This window comes from Calidris pugnax, unplaced genomic scaffold (genome assembly GCF_001431845.1).
Source record: "Calidris pugnax isolate Ruff unplaced genomic scaffold, ASM143184v1 scaffold25, whole genome shotgun sequence".
Classification (NCBI taxonomy): Eukaryota; Metazoa; Chordata; class Aves; order Charadriiformes; family Scolopacidae; genus Calidris; species Calidris pugnax.
Window position 1 is genome coordinate 9,216,867 of NW_015090805.1, and position 16,054 is coordinate 9,232,920.

The following is a 16,054-nucleotide window of genomic DNA, read 5'->3' on the forward strand; positions in this document are numbered from 1 at the left end:
GCTCATGCAGTTTCTTCCATCCCTGGAAGATTCACCGGGTGGTGCAGATGCAAGCAGCAGACTTTCAAACTAAAAGAGTGCTTTCAGTGTTGGTACTGTGAGATGGTCTCCACTCTGGAGTTTGAAAGGTAATGCTGCTGCCCTAGCTCCCTGAGATCTCTTCAGGAAGCAGAAGGAGCCAACCACAGCTGACTGGGGCCCTGGGCCAACACATTCATTCTGCCCTATTGCTATGGCCCATGTTTTCAGCTGAACCACAACATTAGTGAAGTATTCACAGAATACATCTTGTTTCTTTATATGGCTCATGTCCATGTTAGAGGAACTCTGCACCACTCCAGCTGGACCACAGCTGTGACTGAGTGGGATGCAGATTTCCAGTGAGTTAAGTTATGTCCAAGTAAAGCTGTCTACAGCCAGAGTCCAGAGAAGCACTGTAAACACAATTTAAACCTTTTATATCAAACACTTGAGAGGAGGCAAAAGGGCTGTTATCCATTATGGTGCATCTTGCTGATCTTAGAAAACAGTGGTACTAATTAATTAGATAATGAAATACATTCATTTAATGGTCACCACATTAAAAAATAGCATGAGTGAGGAAAATGCAAAGTGAAAGCAAGCAAATTATGTGATGCTGTTCCTGCTAATATATTTTACCATTGCTGTGATTTCAGCCTGCCTTGAGGGAAGACTGACACTAGCTATAAATGAGGTGGTGAATTTTTTACAAATGAACAAATGTAGGTTGGGGCTGGGATATGATGCAAGCCAGGAGCAGGGCACCCAAAAAGATTTACAGACAGAAGAGAGAATATTTTTATCCAGTCTCTATCCACTTGCCATATATATTTTGATCTATTTGACCACTAATACTTGTTCAGATTCATTTTGCAGTTCATGACCCACAGCTAAAAGTACAGGTCTGCAAAAGACAAGGCCCAAACATCTGATCTGAAATAGATAGTCAGAGATGGAAGTCTCTTTTCTTATTTGCCAGGATAATCCATAATCACCCCATATCTGAGTTTGGCTGAAGAATAGGTCAGGAAGGGTAGGAGATCTGCAAGGAGAATGCAGAATATTTTAGCCTGGTTTCACTAGTTTACATTTATCTAAGTTCCATAATAAGTAAAAGCTGTTATTATTTAAATAGGACATTTATATCAGATGCATAATTATTTAAATAATTACATGCAAAGCTATTTAAATGAGAATGTGTAAAGAAATTGCAGTCTTTTTTCTTACATACACATAAACCAGTTTTGTTGCTTTCCCTTCTCTTTTCTGAGCAGCTCTGCTCATATTCTCTAGTGAGGGGAACACTTGCTCTGTGGGAAGAGCCTTTACAGCTGCTTTGCAGGGCATTTCAGAGATGCCCCAACCTGAAAGGACTCTTTGCTCCTACCATGCTTTTATTATTGTCTCTCTCCTGGTAGTTCCTAGAATCTGTAGTCCCTGTATCTACTGCGCTGCAAAAACATGAGTCCTTGCTGCTGAGAACACACAAGAGTCCTTAAGGCTCAGAAGTCATTAATGCTTTGGGGTCTTCAGCATTCCTCTTACTTTTGATTTAACTTGTCTTCACCTCCTGTTTTCCTAATGCCATCCTCCCGAGTGGGCATTTGGTACTGTCATCAAATCTTCCTTCGTTGGGAATTTCACTTAGCAGCCACGTTATCCTAAAACATGAAAAAGAATTTACTACAAAGTCTTTATGATCTATGAATAGAAAGCATCCAATTTAGGTCAATCTACAGATCTAGCATGTCACAGCAAGGACATATATAGCAGTTATGCTATATAACTGGTAACTAATTGTGTTAATGGTTGTTAGAAGGGAGGGCAACTAGTTAAGGCTGGGCTTGTGACCATTGCTAGGTGAGAGGGACAAGCTCACTGGCAGGTCAGGGCCCAGCCTGGGACAGATTCAGGATCAGCTCTTATTCCTAAACTAGACAAGGATATTAGTACTGTGTGGATGACACTTACAAACTCTCTTCCAGATGTTTGTAGCTTCATATCTTAATTGAGTCATCATTAATAGAGAAAATACAAAAGCAACATGTTGATTAAGCTTTCCAGGGCTGCTGCAATACTCTATTTGGAAGAATTTCAGTGAGTATCTCTCATGGAGCCCTTAGATGCAGGGTCCTTGGCAAATCCATGGTACCCTTCCAGCAATTGCCATGGTGAACCTGTGTCTTAGTTATGGTAGATAACATTGCTGGACGAACCTCACTTTTTACATGCAACTGGCTTTGGTTTTCAAGGGTTTTGGTTCTGTTTTGTTTTCAAAGACAATCCTGTAATGTGACTTTTTGAAATCATTGTTATTCTCAGGTATGTGTGTGTCCTGCCAGCTCTGTTTATAGCACATTACTTGGGAATCAATATTCTCATAAAAAATTTTAACCAAAAATGTGTTCAGGAGGCAAACACTGCTCTCAGGCTACTGCCCTTGTATTTGTGAGGAAAGCAATAACGGGGCTACCTTGGATTAACTAGCTGGATAGCCAGTAGCAATGTAGCTGCAACAGCACAGCTAAGTAGTGGTTTTGGAACATCCAGGCTACACATTTTATAATCATTCTACTTAATGTATCTGTCTAGTTAACATAAAGTTGTATTTTAAGGCTTAGCATTGTCCTGGTTCTCCATTGCCTTACTATTTCTACACAGGCAGATTGCAGTTTATATCTTCTGATAACAGCAATGCAATGACTTGATGTCAGCTCTTCTATCTATCTCAAACTAGAATTAAAACTGTAATGAATCAGTAATTTAAATCTGGGTATTTCTATCCTCCTATTTACATTCATTAGTATGATCTTGTGTTCATACTAATGTAACACCATGGACCAGCTTCCTGTAGAGGACCAAATAAATTTAGGCATTTACCTGGTCTCAAACTGCATTTGTATATTCTGGTGGCTGGTTTGTGCCCCATTTGAAGAAATCGGGTTATTTCAATATAGATTAATCTCACAAGAGACCTGCATCATAAAAATCCTGACTGACACTTCCTTCCCACAGCAGGGACCTTAGACACGGATATCCAACAGCTCCAGGGAGCAGAGCTGAGTCCAGACAGGTCAGCTGGGAAACACAGCATGCAAAAGTTTCCATTGATGCTACCATATATCATTTTCTGTGTGTAAACAGTGAAAGAACATAAGTCTCCAGGATTGCTAGATTGCTTGTTTCTGCAGGCAATAAAATAACTCTAAGAAATGGAATAGAACTGGATTAATAAAATAAGAAATAAAAAAGGCAATTCTGACATGTAAATTCAGTGGATCATTGCAATAAAATACTTGCCTTCTGGCTTGATTTTTAGTGTCTGGAAATGGATTGGTTATTTGTGATTAACACTGAGCTGTTTTTATTATCTACTGCAGCTTAGAAAGTTCAGTTTCTTTCCTTTTCTTATGTAAGGAATTGCCATACACAATCACACAACTGATTGAAAGGAGGAGCTGGAAGCCACCATGCTGCTAGAAAGCTACAACGTAGTTACCATTACTGAAACTTGGTAGGGCAAATTCCATGACTGGAGTGCAGCTGTCGATGGCTACAGGCTGTCCAGAAGGGACAGGTGAGGATAGAGGGGAAGAGGCATTGCATCCATCAAGAAATGGATAGAGTGTGAACAGCTGTCTCTGAAGAACAACCACAAGCAGGCTGAAAGTCAGTGGGTAAGAATACAAGACTGAGGCAATAAAGGGCAAGGTTGGTGTCTCCTACAGGCCACGGTTGAGGCAAGGGCAAGGTTGGTGTCTCCTACAGGCCACCCAATCAAGGAGAGCCTACGGAGTAAGCCTTCTTACTCCAGCTATGGGAGGCATCATGCCTGCAGGCTCTCGTCCTGCTGGGGAGAATTGAACAACCCCAACATCTGTTGAAAAAAGTAGCACAGTGATCTGTAGACAATCCAGGACACTGCTGGAGTGCATTGAGGATAACTGCTTAAGCCAAGTAATAAACAGCCCTGGCAGAAGAGATGTGATACTGGACCTGTTGGTCACAAGTGAGCTCATTGGTGATGTCAAGATTGGAGGCAACCTGGGCTGCAGTGATCATGTGCTGTTGGAGTTCACAGTCCTGAGGGATACAGGTCAGGAGAAGAGTAAAGTCAGGACCCAGAATTTTAGGAAAGCAAAATTTCACCTGTTCAAGATGTTAGTCAATAGGATCCCCTGGGAAATTGCTCTCAGGGACAAAGGAGCAGAACAGGGCTGACAGATCTTTAAGGATACTTTCCATAGAGCACAAGAGCTCTCAATCCCCAGGTTGAGGATGGGACCTGCTAGTCAAACTAAAAGGCAAGAAGGAAATGCACAGGCAGTGGAAGCAGGGACAGGCATCCTGGGAAAAGTATAGTGACATTGTCCGGTTATGTAAAGATGGGGTCAGGAGGGCCAAGGTGCAGCTGGAGCTGCACTTGGCAACGAACATAAAGAATAATAATAATAGGTACGTCAGTGAGAAAAAGAAGGTCAAAGAAAGTATACTCCCTCTGATGAACAAGACTGGCAAACTGGTAACAACAGATGAGGAGAAGGCTGAGGTACCCAACAACTTTTTTCTTCAGTCTTCACTAGCAGTGTCTCTCCCCACACCTCTGAGGTGGATGGAATGCAAGGCAGTGACTGGGGAAACAAAGTCTCTCCCACTGTAAAAGAAGATCAGGTTTGTGACCACCTGAGAAACCTGAGCACACATAAATCTATGGGACATGACAAGATACATCCCTGCCCTGAGGGAATTGGCTGATGTAGTTGCCAAGCCACTCTCCATGATATATGAAAAGTCATGACAGTCAGGTGAAGTCCCTGGTGACTGCAAAAAGGGAAACATTGCACCTGTTATTTAAAAAGTTAGAAAGGAGGACCCTGGGAACTACCAACCTGTTAGTGTCACCTCTGTGCCTGGGAAGAACATGGAACAGATCCTCCTAGAAGCTATGCTAAGGCACATGGAGGACAGGGAGGTGATTCAAGACAGCCAGCATGGCTTCACCAGGGTCAAGTCCTGTCTGATTGACCTCATGGCCTTCCATGGTGGAGTGACTACATCAGTGGACAAGGGAAGAGCTACAGATGTCATCTTCTGTAAGGCCTTTGGTCCCCAACAACATTCTTCTCTCTAAATTGGAGAGATATGGATTTGATGGGTAGACTGTTCAGTGTATGAGGAATTGTTTGGTTCACATCCAGAGGGTACTGGTCAACGGGCCTATATCCAGATGGAGACTGGTGATAAGTGGTGCCCCTTAGGGGTCCGTAGTGGGACCAGTACTGTTCAATATCTTCATCAATGACATAGACAGTGGGATCAAGTACACCCTCAGCAGGTTTGCCAACAACACCAAGCTGAGTGGTTCAGGTGACACGCCTGAAGGATGGGATGCCATCCAGAGGGACCTGGACGAGCTCCAGCAGGCAGCCCATGTGAATCTCATGAGATTCAACAAGACCTAGTGCAGATCCTGCACCTGGATCAGGGCAACCCCTGGTGTCAATACCAGGGATTGGGAGTAGCCTTCAGAGGGGACTTGGTGGATGAAAAGCTGGACATGAGCCAAGGATGTGCAGTTGCAGCCCAGAAAGCCAACTGCATCCTGGGCTGCATCAAAAGAAGTGTGGCCAGCAGATCAAAGGAGGTGATTCTGCCCCTCTCCTCTGCTCTGGTGAGACCCCACCTGGAGTGTTCACAGATCTGGAGCCTTCAGCACAGGAAAGACATAGACCTGTTGTAGCAGGTCCAGAGGAGGGTCACAAAAATGATCAGAGGGATGAAATACCTCTACTATGAGGACAGGCTGAGAGAGTTGGGGTTGTTCAGCCTGCAGAAGAGAAGCTCCAGGGAGACCTTTTCTGACCTTTCAATATTAAAGGGGGCTTATAAGAAGACATAAGGAAAAAAGTTTTTACAACAAGGGTGGTGAAACATTGGAACAGGTTGTCCGGAGAGGTAGTTGGTGCTCCATCCCTGGAAACATTCAAGGTCACGTTGGACATAGCTCTGACCGACCTCATCTAGTTGAATACGACCCTGTTCATTGCAGGGGAGGTGACTAGATGACCTTTACAGGTCCCTTCTAAGCCAAGCTATTCTATGATACCTTGAATTTCAGAGGCTTTTACCATGATAGAGAATTTTGGCAAGCCAAATCACACTATTTTCCCCTGTTTTTCAAGCAGCTGTTCAGGCACTGCTAAAAGAGTCGTAAAATACTATTAATAGCAGATGCTTGCATTACTGTGATCAAGACTGAGTAACATTTAACCTTTGTCTGTGTTACTGTCATGATAATAAATTCTTCAGTAGTTTCCTAGCTCATAATTCCTTCTCCTCTTCACAAGATCCCAGAGAGGACAAAACTCTTGCATTATGGTAATAGTGTGCATAGACGTGGTAACAAGCGTAGGTGATGCTGGGCTGAAATTGTAGAGCATCCTGTTATACACCATCAGGGGTGTTTTATGTAAGCATTCCCAATGATTTTTGGAAAGGGGCTGAAGGAAAAAGAACACATGCCTCTAGAAGTTTCCTGCAATGTAAGGGCTGGGAAGTAAAACTTCATCCTCTTCCACCTGAGGTGGGCAGCCAGCATGCATTTAAATGCCATCCTTACCTTGCAGACTTTCAAAAGGTCTGACTCTGAAAAATTAATCCAGACCAGAAATCCTTTCATACCCATTGTTTTGACAACCTCCTGCAGATCTGCATTCCCCAGGTGGAACAAAAGGCATTTATAAAAGCTTTCTTCTTTTTGCTTTTCTTGTTTACTTCAGTGAGCACTCACCAAGTGTCTTGTTCTCACAGGGTAATGCAAAATAAAAAAATCTACACCTAAGCATTTTTCCCTACAAATTCTGTTGTCTGCTAGTAAATTCCTTTTTAACACTTATAAAGTGCAGAGTAAAGAATTTCACTTTTAAAAAATCAGCTTCTCCTTATCACTATTAATTCTTCTTGTCCTAGAAGTTTTTCAATCTTTAATCTCTTTCCTGAGTAGAGGTGATAAAAACAAAATTTAAACATAGTAGGATATTTTTTGCTCCTGAAGAAAAATGTAGGTTTTATTGTAATCAAGTTTTCATGACTTGTAATGTATTGTTCTTGATTAACCCATGCTTTTCAGACAGTACACTGAAAACATCCAGAGTAAAGTACATGCACTTTTCAATCTCTTTCAACAGATTCTCTCCATGGGAATGATGACCGAATACTATCACTACTTTTTTACAACACTGGTAAGGAACACTAAAGATTTAGGGGTGAATTTTCTCTGTTGCAGAAAAGACAGCTAAAAATTTCTACTTTTTCTAGGAGATCTTTGTTGCCATTGTTCAAGGAAACCCCTGGAGAATGAGTACTAACACTCCTCAGTAATATCAAGACTCACAATTTTGTAAAGAGGGTGTTTTGCAGTATCTGTGAGGCTGGTTAATACTTTAATACAGCATTGTGTTTAAGGAGGAACCATCGGTACAGGTGGATCAGAGTGAAACAAAATAATAATGAAAATTAATTACAGCATTGTGTTTAAGGAGGAACCATTGGTACAGGTGGATCAGAGTGAAACAAAATAATTGATGAACAGCTTTGCCATGGAGCCAAGGATGAGCACTGCAGGCAGTGTGGTTCATTGCTAAAATGTTTAATTTATAAAAACATAAAATTACATATGTATAAAATCACTTGGGATATTTTATGATAAGACAAAATCCCTACATTTTCTTTTATGGTACAAATTTATCAATTCTTATTTCAGCACATTTTTCCTATATTTTAACTTATCTACTATATATAAGTATAACTTATATGCTTGGTCCGTTTGCATTTTAGTCTAGAAAGACAGAAAAGAACCAATATTGCTAGAACAGTTCTAGAGGGCTAGATTATATCATCTGCCTCAGTTTATTCTTTATTTTCTTTCCATATAAAATTTTATGTGGAAGTGAAAATTTTTTTTGAACCCAATAGTCAATTCATTAGTCAGAAAAGACTCTCTAGCTGGAACTTGAAGTAGTAGCTTAAATTAGTTCTCTTCAAGGCCATTTTAACATCAAAAAAAAAAAAGTAAAAATTTAGGATTAACTGCGGGATTTACAGTTTTATACAATAAACAACACAACAAACAATTGAACATAAAATGGTAACCACTGCCAACAGTATGCATGTGATATTATAGAACATGTGTTAGAACAAGCAGTAAGCAGTACTTGTGATATCTTGGTGTTGTGGTATTGTAAATGTTGACATTTTGATGCTTACTGTGATATTAAACCATGACCAACACATTTGTTGGTTTCCTGCCCTGCTGCGATCATCAAAGTTGCTTTGAAAAGCAGCCTTCAGGCTTTGAGAAGCAGTTATCATATTTCCACTGCCTGATAAATACAGCTGTGGAGTGTGCCACACAATTATATCACTTAGAATACCTATTATTTTCCTGCACTGTAAATGCTGAGCACTGAAGCACATGGACTTACTGCGTACTGGCCTGACCTGTCCATTAGATATACTGGCAGCAAGTCACCTGAAGGAGGCAAGGCAGGAGAAAAATGGCATTCATAAGTAGTAAAAGTGTATTGCTCTCAACATCTCTTGGAATTTTCCTTCTCCGAGTTGAGAAATAAGCTTGACGTTGCTCAGCTAATTCCTCATGTTGGTTTGTCAGAGCTGTAACACTGTTAGAGGACTGATATAAATTAAAATTACATACTGCTGTGCAGGTTGCTTGCAAAATAGTATTGTTATGGGGAACTGATTTTTATGTTCCAAAAAGCAGATATGTAGTTTGTCATAAGTTTCACACAGCTTTGGTTTATTCAGATTTATAACTGAAGCAGTCATGACTAGGCTTTGAGGGCAAGCAGAGCGTTCACAGGGAAAAAACCCAGCATGTGAGCTTTGGATTGAAAATCAGATACAATTTTTGACCTAATTGTACTTTCTCAACATTTTGCTTTAAAAATGCTACATCTGGTTTTGTTTTGTTTTCTTAATGGTCATTTAGGATCTATTTGCATTAGACCTGGAACCCTACAGATACAGCGGAGTAAATATGACAGGGTTTCGCCTGCTGAATGTTGAGAACCCGCAAGTTTCATCAGTCATTGAGAAATGGTCAATGGAGCGTCTGCAGGCGCCCCCGAAACCAGAGACTGGCCTCCTCGATGGCATGATGACAGTAAGTGAACAACCACAATGACACAGGGGCATCTACGGCACTCTTTGCAACACTGTTCTAGAAGAGGTGAATGAATCCCATTACTGCTTTGTTTCACAATGCAAATGCTGAAGCAGCATCCCCAAAACAGAATTCCTTTTACCTGCTTTTTTGCAGAAACGCATTTTCCCCATGGACCAATGTTGTACTCATGTGTGACAAACCACTCCCGGGCAGCTCTAGAGATGAGTGGCAATCCTCCATCATGGTGCCATCCAGCTAACATCAGTCATCTTATTGTTGTCAAATGTGTATACTACTGCCTCATTTCTCTAATAATGTTCTGCTCGGAGTGAAGAACATAACAGGAAATAAAAACTTTCAGAGCAGGTGTACGATTTATAACCTGCAGGGAAAGATATTGTACATGTGGATAGGTAATAGCATTTTTAAATTGGAAAAGTGCCCTTTCTCTTCATTTCCATCATCTACAGTAACTCTGGCTTTTAAGATGTAATTTAAAGATAAATGAAAGGTATCATCAAGCCAGGAAATTAGGATTTCCTCCCTGCCACTCCCCCAAGAAGCAAAGGGAAGAATAGGAACAATTACATGGACAGCATGACTCTATTCAGTTTTGCGGGGTGACGGGTTGCCATCTTTTTGCAATACGACATAATGTATCTTAGGTACTGAGTGGAGTTTGAAGTGATATGAAATAGACTTTATTGCAGATGATTGCAGGGAAAATTTTGAAACATCCTAGCATCCTGAAGAGAAATGCATTATGTGTGCCATCTCTAGCATATTTTTTTTTTTAAAGTTGTCTGTTCAGGCAATACCATTGTGCTCACTCATATGGAAAGCAGGGGAGAAAGCTGTCCCAGGGAACTTCTGATGTGAATACACAAGACCTGCAAGGGTAGCTATTAACATACAGCTAATTCACCTGTATTCACCCAACTGTAAAACTAGGAAAACCGAAGCTCTTACGAGACTCTTATCCTCTCCTCTGCATCTCTATAATCTCCTAGTGTCCTTGATGCTCTGAAACAGCATGGGCACCAAAGAAGCATCTTCCTAGTTGGCTGTGATCGTTTAAATATTAATAGCAAGTTCTGCTTATTCAGTTTGATGGAGAGCTGCAATACTGTTATATTTCATTAGACAATAAGGCTATGACAAGCTGCACAGGATAAGCAGATCAGGATTACACGTCCTGTTGCTAACACAGGATTTCTCCCTTCTGGTTCATACTATGTTGTTTGCCCTGATGTTAGTTTGTGAGAAGTCAGCAGGGCATGACCAAGACAGTTTTGAGTTCACATCCCACTTTATGCACAGATTGCACACAGAGGCATAGTTTTTCTAGTGGGTTCCTTTGCAATAATTTTAACAAAATGCAAAAATCAGAAAAACAAGTTCCAGGACTAACTCTTAACTCCTTTCTTCTTACGCACCAGTGCAGGCATCAATATAAGGCAGTTTGCTGCAGAAAATGAGGTGACCTTTTGTTCTTCTATGCAATCCCAAGTCCTACACCAGAACAGCAGTGAGGGGGGAAATAAATGGCTAAGGGAGGTGATACAACCCCCTAGTTGCTGCACAGCAGGATGGATGAGTAACAAGTTACAAAAGCACAAGATACAAGCAGCCAAGTCTGGAAATGCTGCTATCGTACACACACTGCAGGATGCACCATGTGCTCTAGTAAAAGCATGGGTGGTCCCAGATAGATAGGAGTGCAAAGCGAGGCACACTGAAGCATTTTCGCCAAGTATCTCCAGAATGTCTAGGCCTGGGACACGGGCAGACTGGGACTCCAATGATCCAGTAAAATTCAGTCCTGAATGGATCTGTGCCCAGTCTAACATAAAAACTGATCTGAAGTCCATTGACACTGATGGGAATCTTTCCATTGATTCTGAGGGATGTTGGCTCAGGCCTTTGGTCTCCAGGTCTGCTTGGAACAACTGTCTGTTTTAAGACACTTGACACTGAGAACAGCTGTTGTTGTCTCCTCCTGCCTGCCTCACCATTTATAAAGTTTTCAATTTACTCGGATTGTGGGAGCATTGTTTTGGGCAGATCCTGACTAGCATGCCAAGAGCAATTCCTCATCTTCAGTATATTAAGATTTGTTGATAAATTCAGATCACATTTGATTGCCAGCAAAAATCTCCAATGCTGGTAAGACTGATGTTGTTGTAATTTACTTAGGTAAATGAAACAGACAAAGAATCAAATCTGTTAATTTCCCAAAGGCATTGCATGGGAAAGGAATAAAAAACAGATTAGCATTGCAGTTCATATAAATGAGCCCAGTTTCTCATCTGCAGCGTTAGTACTTTTTTTTTAAAGCCCTACTTAATTATTCAGTAGCTTGACAAGAAAGCTAAGCCCTTTATTTTTACAGCATCCCTGTCCATTAAGCAAAACCTGGCCATTCCCACCTCACACATGAGAGCACTGAAGCATAATGCAGGTGAAGTTGAGATTTTTCTACAACTTCCCAGCAATAAAGGATGACAGTGTGTGCAATCTCAGTTTAAGGCTTAATGGGCATACTTTTAAACCAATAAACACATTCTCAGAGGAAAGAAAGATGCACAACAAGCATCCAGTAATTTTAGTAATATTTACTTACCTAAGGGCTGTATTCATCTGTCCTGTCTTAGACAATTAGAAGTCAGATGTCTAAGTCCAACTTAAACATCAAGAAAGGCATCTCGAAAGGACAGTTCACCTCTCTTTAAGAGGTATGGCAGGGGAACAGCCTTGGGCAAATCTTGGTGGGGCCATTTCACACATTTGTGCCAAAAGCCAAGATTCTTGAGAGCAGTAGACACTTGGAAGGAGTAGATACCTGTCTGGTGGGATGCCTACCAGGTGCTCAGAGGGATTGATTTTCCTGGAGAGCAGGGCTGCCTGCCCTTGGGGAAGAGGGCAATCCCACAAGTGCCATGAGAAGACCAGGGATGGGGAGCTAGTATGGGCCTCATGTGGACAGCCCTCCCACACACCCCTAGGCCAGATTAATATAAGATGCAGAAATTGGTTCTGTTGCATCTCAGATTTCCATGGAGAGCCCAGTAGTGGCCTTTTCCATAACAGCAGCCCAGGGAAACAGTTCTCAGCAGAGAGAAGCAGGGACCGGGTACGAAGATGTACATTAAAGAAAGCCTTTCTGTTTCTTTCATGCAGACTGAAGCAGCTCTGATGTACGATGCTGTTTACATGGTAGCAGTGGCGTCCCAGCGTGCCTCCCAAATGACTGTCAGCTCCCTGCAGTGCCACAGACACAAGCCATGGCGTTTTGGACCCAGATTCATGAATCTGATAAAAGAGGCAAGTGTAGACCATCTGCTTATGATCAGCATAATCCTTCTTTTCTTCTTTACTGCACTGGCTGTGTTGTTGCTCCCTGCTCTTTGTCATATGCTATGCTCTGGTTTCTGGCACTCAGATGTCCAATTCTTCCTCACCTTCCTAGCAGAGAAACATTAATTTACAGCCACAAGTCTGTGGCTTGTGTTCTGGTGGAGACTTTGCCTGGTCTTTCAAAAAAAGAAACCACTAAACCCTAGGTGTGATAAAATCTCAGTGTAACAATCCATAAGACTTCCCAGGTTTTTTGCTCAGTTAATGTTTATTGTGGATGTGTATAATTTCTAAAAATATGAGATAACTAACAACAGCCATTCTAGAAATTGAAAGAAAAGTGAGCCTGTAGCTCTGTCCTTGTTTCATCACTTAATTCCAGTTGGTTTGTGGTTGTTTGAGCAGGATACACAATAATACAATCTCCAGAAAATACTGCAGCCAGTATTTCTAAAGAAGTAAATTGCTTCATGAAGTCATGCACTATCTCATAAGAATGCATCACTGAGCTACCTCGATCCATAGATAAAAAAATACGCATTTTTATCTGAAATGCCTTCACTCTTCCAAAAATTCAGTCTTTAGTATGAATTTCAAAACGAAACTTTTCCTTCAGGGAAGCATGTAGAAATGGAAATTGGAAATTACATGGAGCTTCCTATATATATTTCATCTTTTGCTCCAGTTCTTGTCCATGACAGTGTGATTCCTATCAAAGCCACATTTATTAGCACTTGTGTAGGTGGAACACGACCTGTAGGCTGAGGTCCAAGGTAAGTGGTGGCAGCACATCGGGGCGTACACCTGAAACCAGGAATATATTAGGAGCAAACTGAAAGACAAGACATGGTGATTACAGAACATGTAGAAGAGCTGTCATCACCTTCTCTAAACCTTTCTAAGCAAATTTTTTAGAATTGCCAAAGGCAATATACGACATGGTGATTCACCTACACAGAAATCATTAAAAGTTACTGAAACAGTACTCTCCACACAGGGTGTTTATGAATTTTAAGGTTTCCCCGTAAGCTTTTCTCTTTGAAAGTATAAAGAAAAGACAAGAGTTACCCCAGAACTCAGGGACCTGTCTTGAGAATTAAGGAAGTTTTGAGTTACTTTCCTCACTTCAACATAAACCTGGGAACACCCAGTAGAGGCAGGGAAGCAGCACTGGTAAAGGTTATTTCTCTCCCACTGACATGAGCCATGCTTCATTCAGCTACCCTCTTGAGGAGGAGGTGGCAAGACTGCAGCAGGAACAGTAAAAGTAAAAGATAGGAGAAAATTGTCCCACAAGTGTCTGTAATAAAAATGAACTTTTCCCTCCCTTTTGATTTGATCAAGTTGGAACCTTTGCTCTTGTATTTCTCAGCCTCAAACTAAATGGGGTAGCATTCCTACTCATACAATTTCTGGTGCATTTCAAGAATAATTGTAACAAAGTTGGAAGTTAGCGGAAGACTTTGTATTGGTGAATGCATCTGCATAATTCTACATTGGTGACCTACTTATTTTGGTTGATGCTAAGCATATAGCATAAGGGTCCTGAATCCTGTGCCAGAAGAAGTACTTTGACCAAGAACACCAGACATAACTCAGCAGATCCAATTCAAAGCTTAAACAGTTATACAGTTCCCATTTATCATGTACAGCTAGCTTCTCTTGCATGGAATGAGATATGTGAGCTAATTACTGATTGCTTTGCAGATAGTGTCTTTCATGGTCAGTAAAACACTGATTTAAATACTCCAAGAGTCTTATCTTCTTGTTTCTGCTCTAGCCAAAAAAGATGGTTGTTGAAAGTACAGGATAAGGTTTAATAAGATGGTATTACATTTCCCATAAAGGCTGTAACAGATATTGGAAACTAAATAGCAAGTACATTTGGGCCTCCCCAGTTCATGTCAGGATCTGGCTTGCTCAACAAAAATAGATGAACTATATATAAATAGTATAAATTAAGAATCGAGTGAACAGGTATGGAGAAAAAAAATCAAGCAGGCAGAATGATACTTTGGGCCCATATAAATAAAATTTAATTCTACTGGTTTTTTTGTGATATGGTACTGGCAGTCTGTGAAGGCAGTTTACAGACTGGTCTGAAGACAAATATTGTGTCCTGTAGTCTAAATAAACAAATTTCAGAAAAAAAGGTTTTCTGCAATGAGTCCTGCAGGTGCTAGAGCTTAGCAAGTACTTGAATTTAGTGGTGGTAAGAGCTGCAGTCATCTCATTTGCTTTATGGGCTAATGCTATAAAATGCCAGGCTGATAGTAATAGAAAGGACGTCAGAACCCACCTGGACACGAGCAGAGGTTAAGGTGGAAAGCCTCTGACTTGTACAGCAGCTGATAGGCTGCTTGTCTCTTCACTCAGCAGATGGCAAATTAATTTTTTTCAGCAGGTCACTGTCCTGTTGGGAAGTCAAGGTTTGGGTCATACCTGATCCTCAGGTACACGCAAGTTAGCTTCTTCCTGAAAGCAACTGAAAAGTGGAGATCCTAGGGCAAAGTAGTGCCCTTTGATTTATGTTGGTCTGAATACATGTACATTGGAGTCGGGTTTTGAATTTTCAGAGTATGTGAAAACAAAAGATACCTAGTTCAATGTGAGAATACTCCTTTCTCATCCTTAGGACTTCAGTAAAGTGTGCAGGTAACAGCAGTAGCAGATACACTGCCTATTTTTTTTAATGACTAAGACTCGAATTGAAGAGACTATAGGAGAAAAACACTAGCAAAAATGTCTGAGGCTACAGAATAATCAATTGCAGCAATAAAAAGAGTAATTTTCTATGCTCTCAAGATCTCAGGAGCTGATGCTGGCTATAGGAATCTTTTGGAAATTTGCAGAGAAAAGCAAGCCTGGCCAAAGCCCCACAGCCCTGAGGATGGCTTTGAAGTCAGAAAGGTCATCAGCTAGTTCCTGAGAAAGAGGATATTACATAAAATACACTGTCTGGGATCAAGACTCCTCTATAATAGCTCATGAAGATCTTTTTAATGAAAAGTAAATCCTTATCAGAAGCTTGTCTTTCTCAGCGACCTAGTGTCATTGATATCTAAATGATATTTTAATCTTTTAGCCCTTATGGAAGCATTTGCAGGGAGTACATCTTACCCGTGCCTAGAAAGAAAAAGGAGGTCATTCTCTCTCTTCAGAGTGGAAATAAGGAGAGAAAGCATGAAATTTTTTCCAAAGGAAAAATGCGTGTAAGCATGAAACAGGTGTTTATAATTGAATGATCAAATTCCCTGGTCATGTCTCCTTTAAAACATGAGATAAGCCCCAAATAACGATTGTCTGTTATTCAATTATTGCCTAAACCAATGTAAGCTCCCCTCACTCAAATCCAGTAACAATTAAAAGAACTACTGTATAGAGAAGTATTGCAGAAGATAGAGGTGCAGATTTTATCTTTAGTGATTTTAGTAAATCCCCTCAGACAGAATCACGTGCACATATCTCAAAGATTAGAAGAAATCTGAA

At 40.9% G+C, this 16,054-nt stretch overlaps 1 protein-coding gene across 1 annotated transcript in view; it reads left to right on the forward strand.

Annotated features, from left to right (window-relative positions):
• GRIK1 (glutamate receptor, ionotropic, kainate 1) overlaps positions 1–16,054 on the forward strand; it is a 91,855-nt gene that overhangs the window by 26,831 nt on the left and 48,970 nt on the right. The window contains exons 5-7 of the mRNA XM_014938003.1: positions 7,209–7,262; positions 9,032–9,205; positions 12,389–12,532. Of these exons, the coding sequence (XP_014793489.1) occupies positions 7,209–7,262; positions 9,032–9,205; positions 12,389–12,532 (372 nt within the window). The remainder of the gene's footprint in view (positions 1–7,208; positions 7,263–9,031; positions 9,206–12,388; positions 12,533–16,054) is intronic.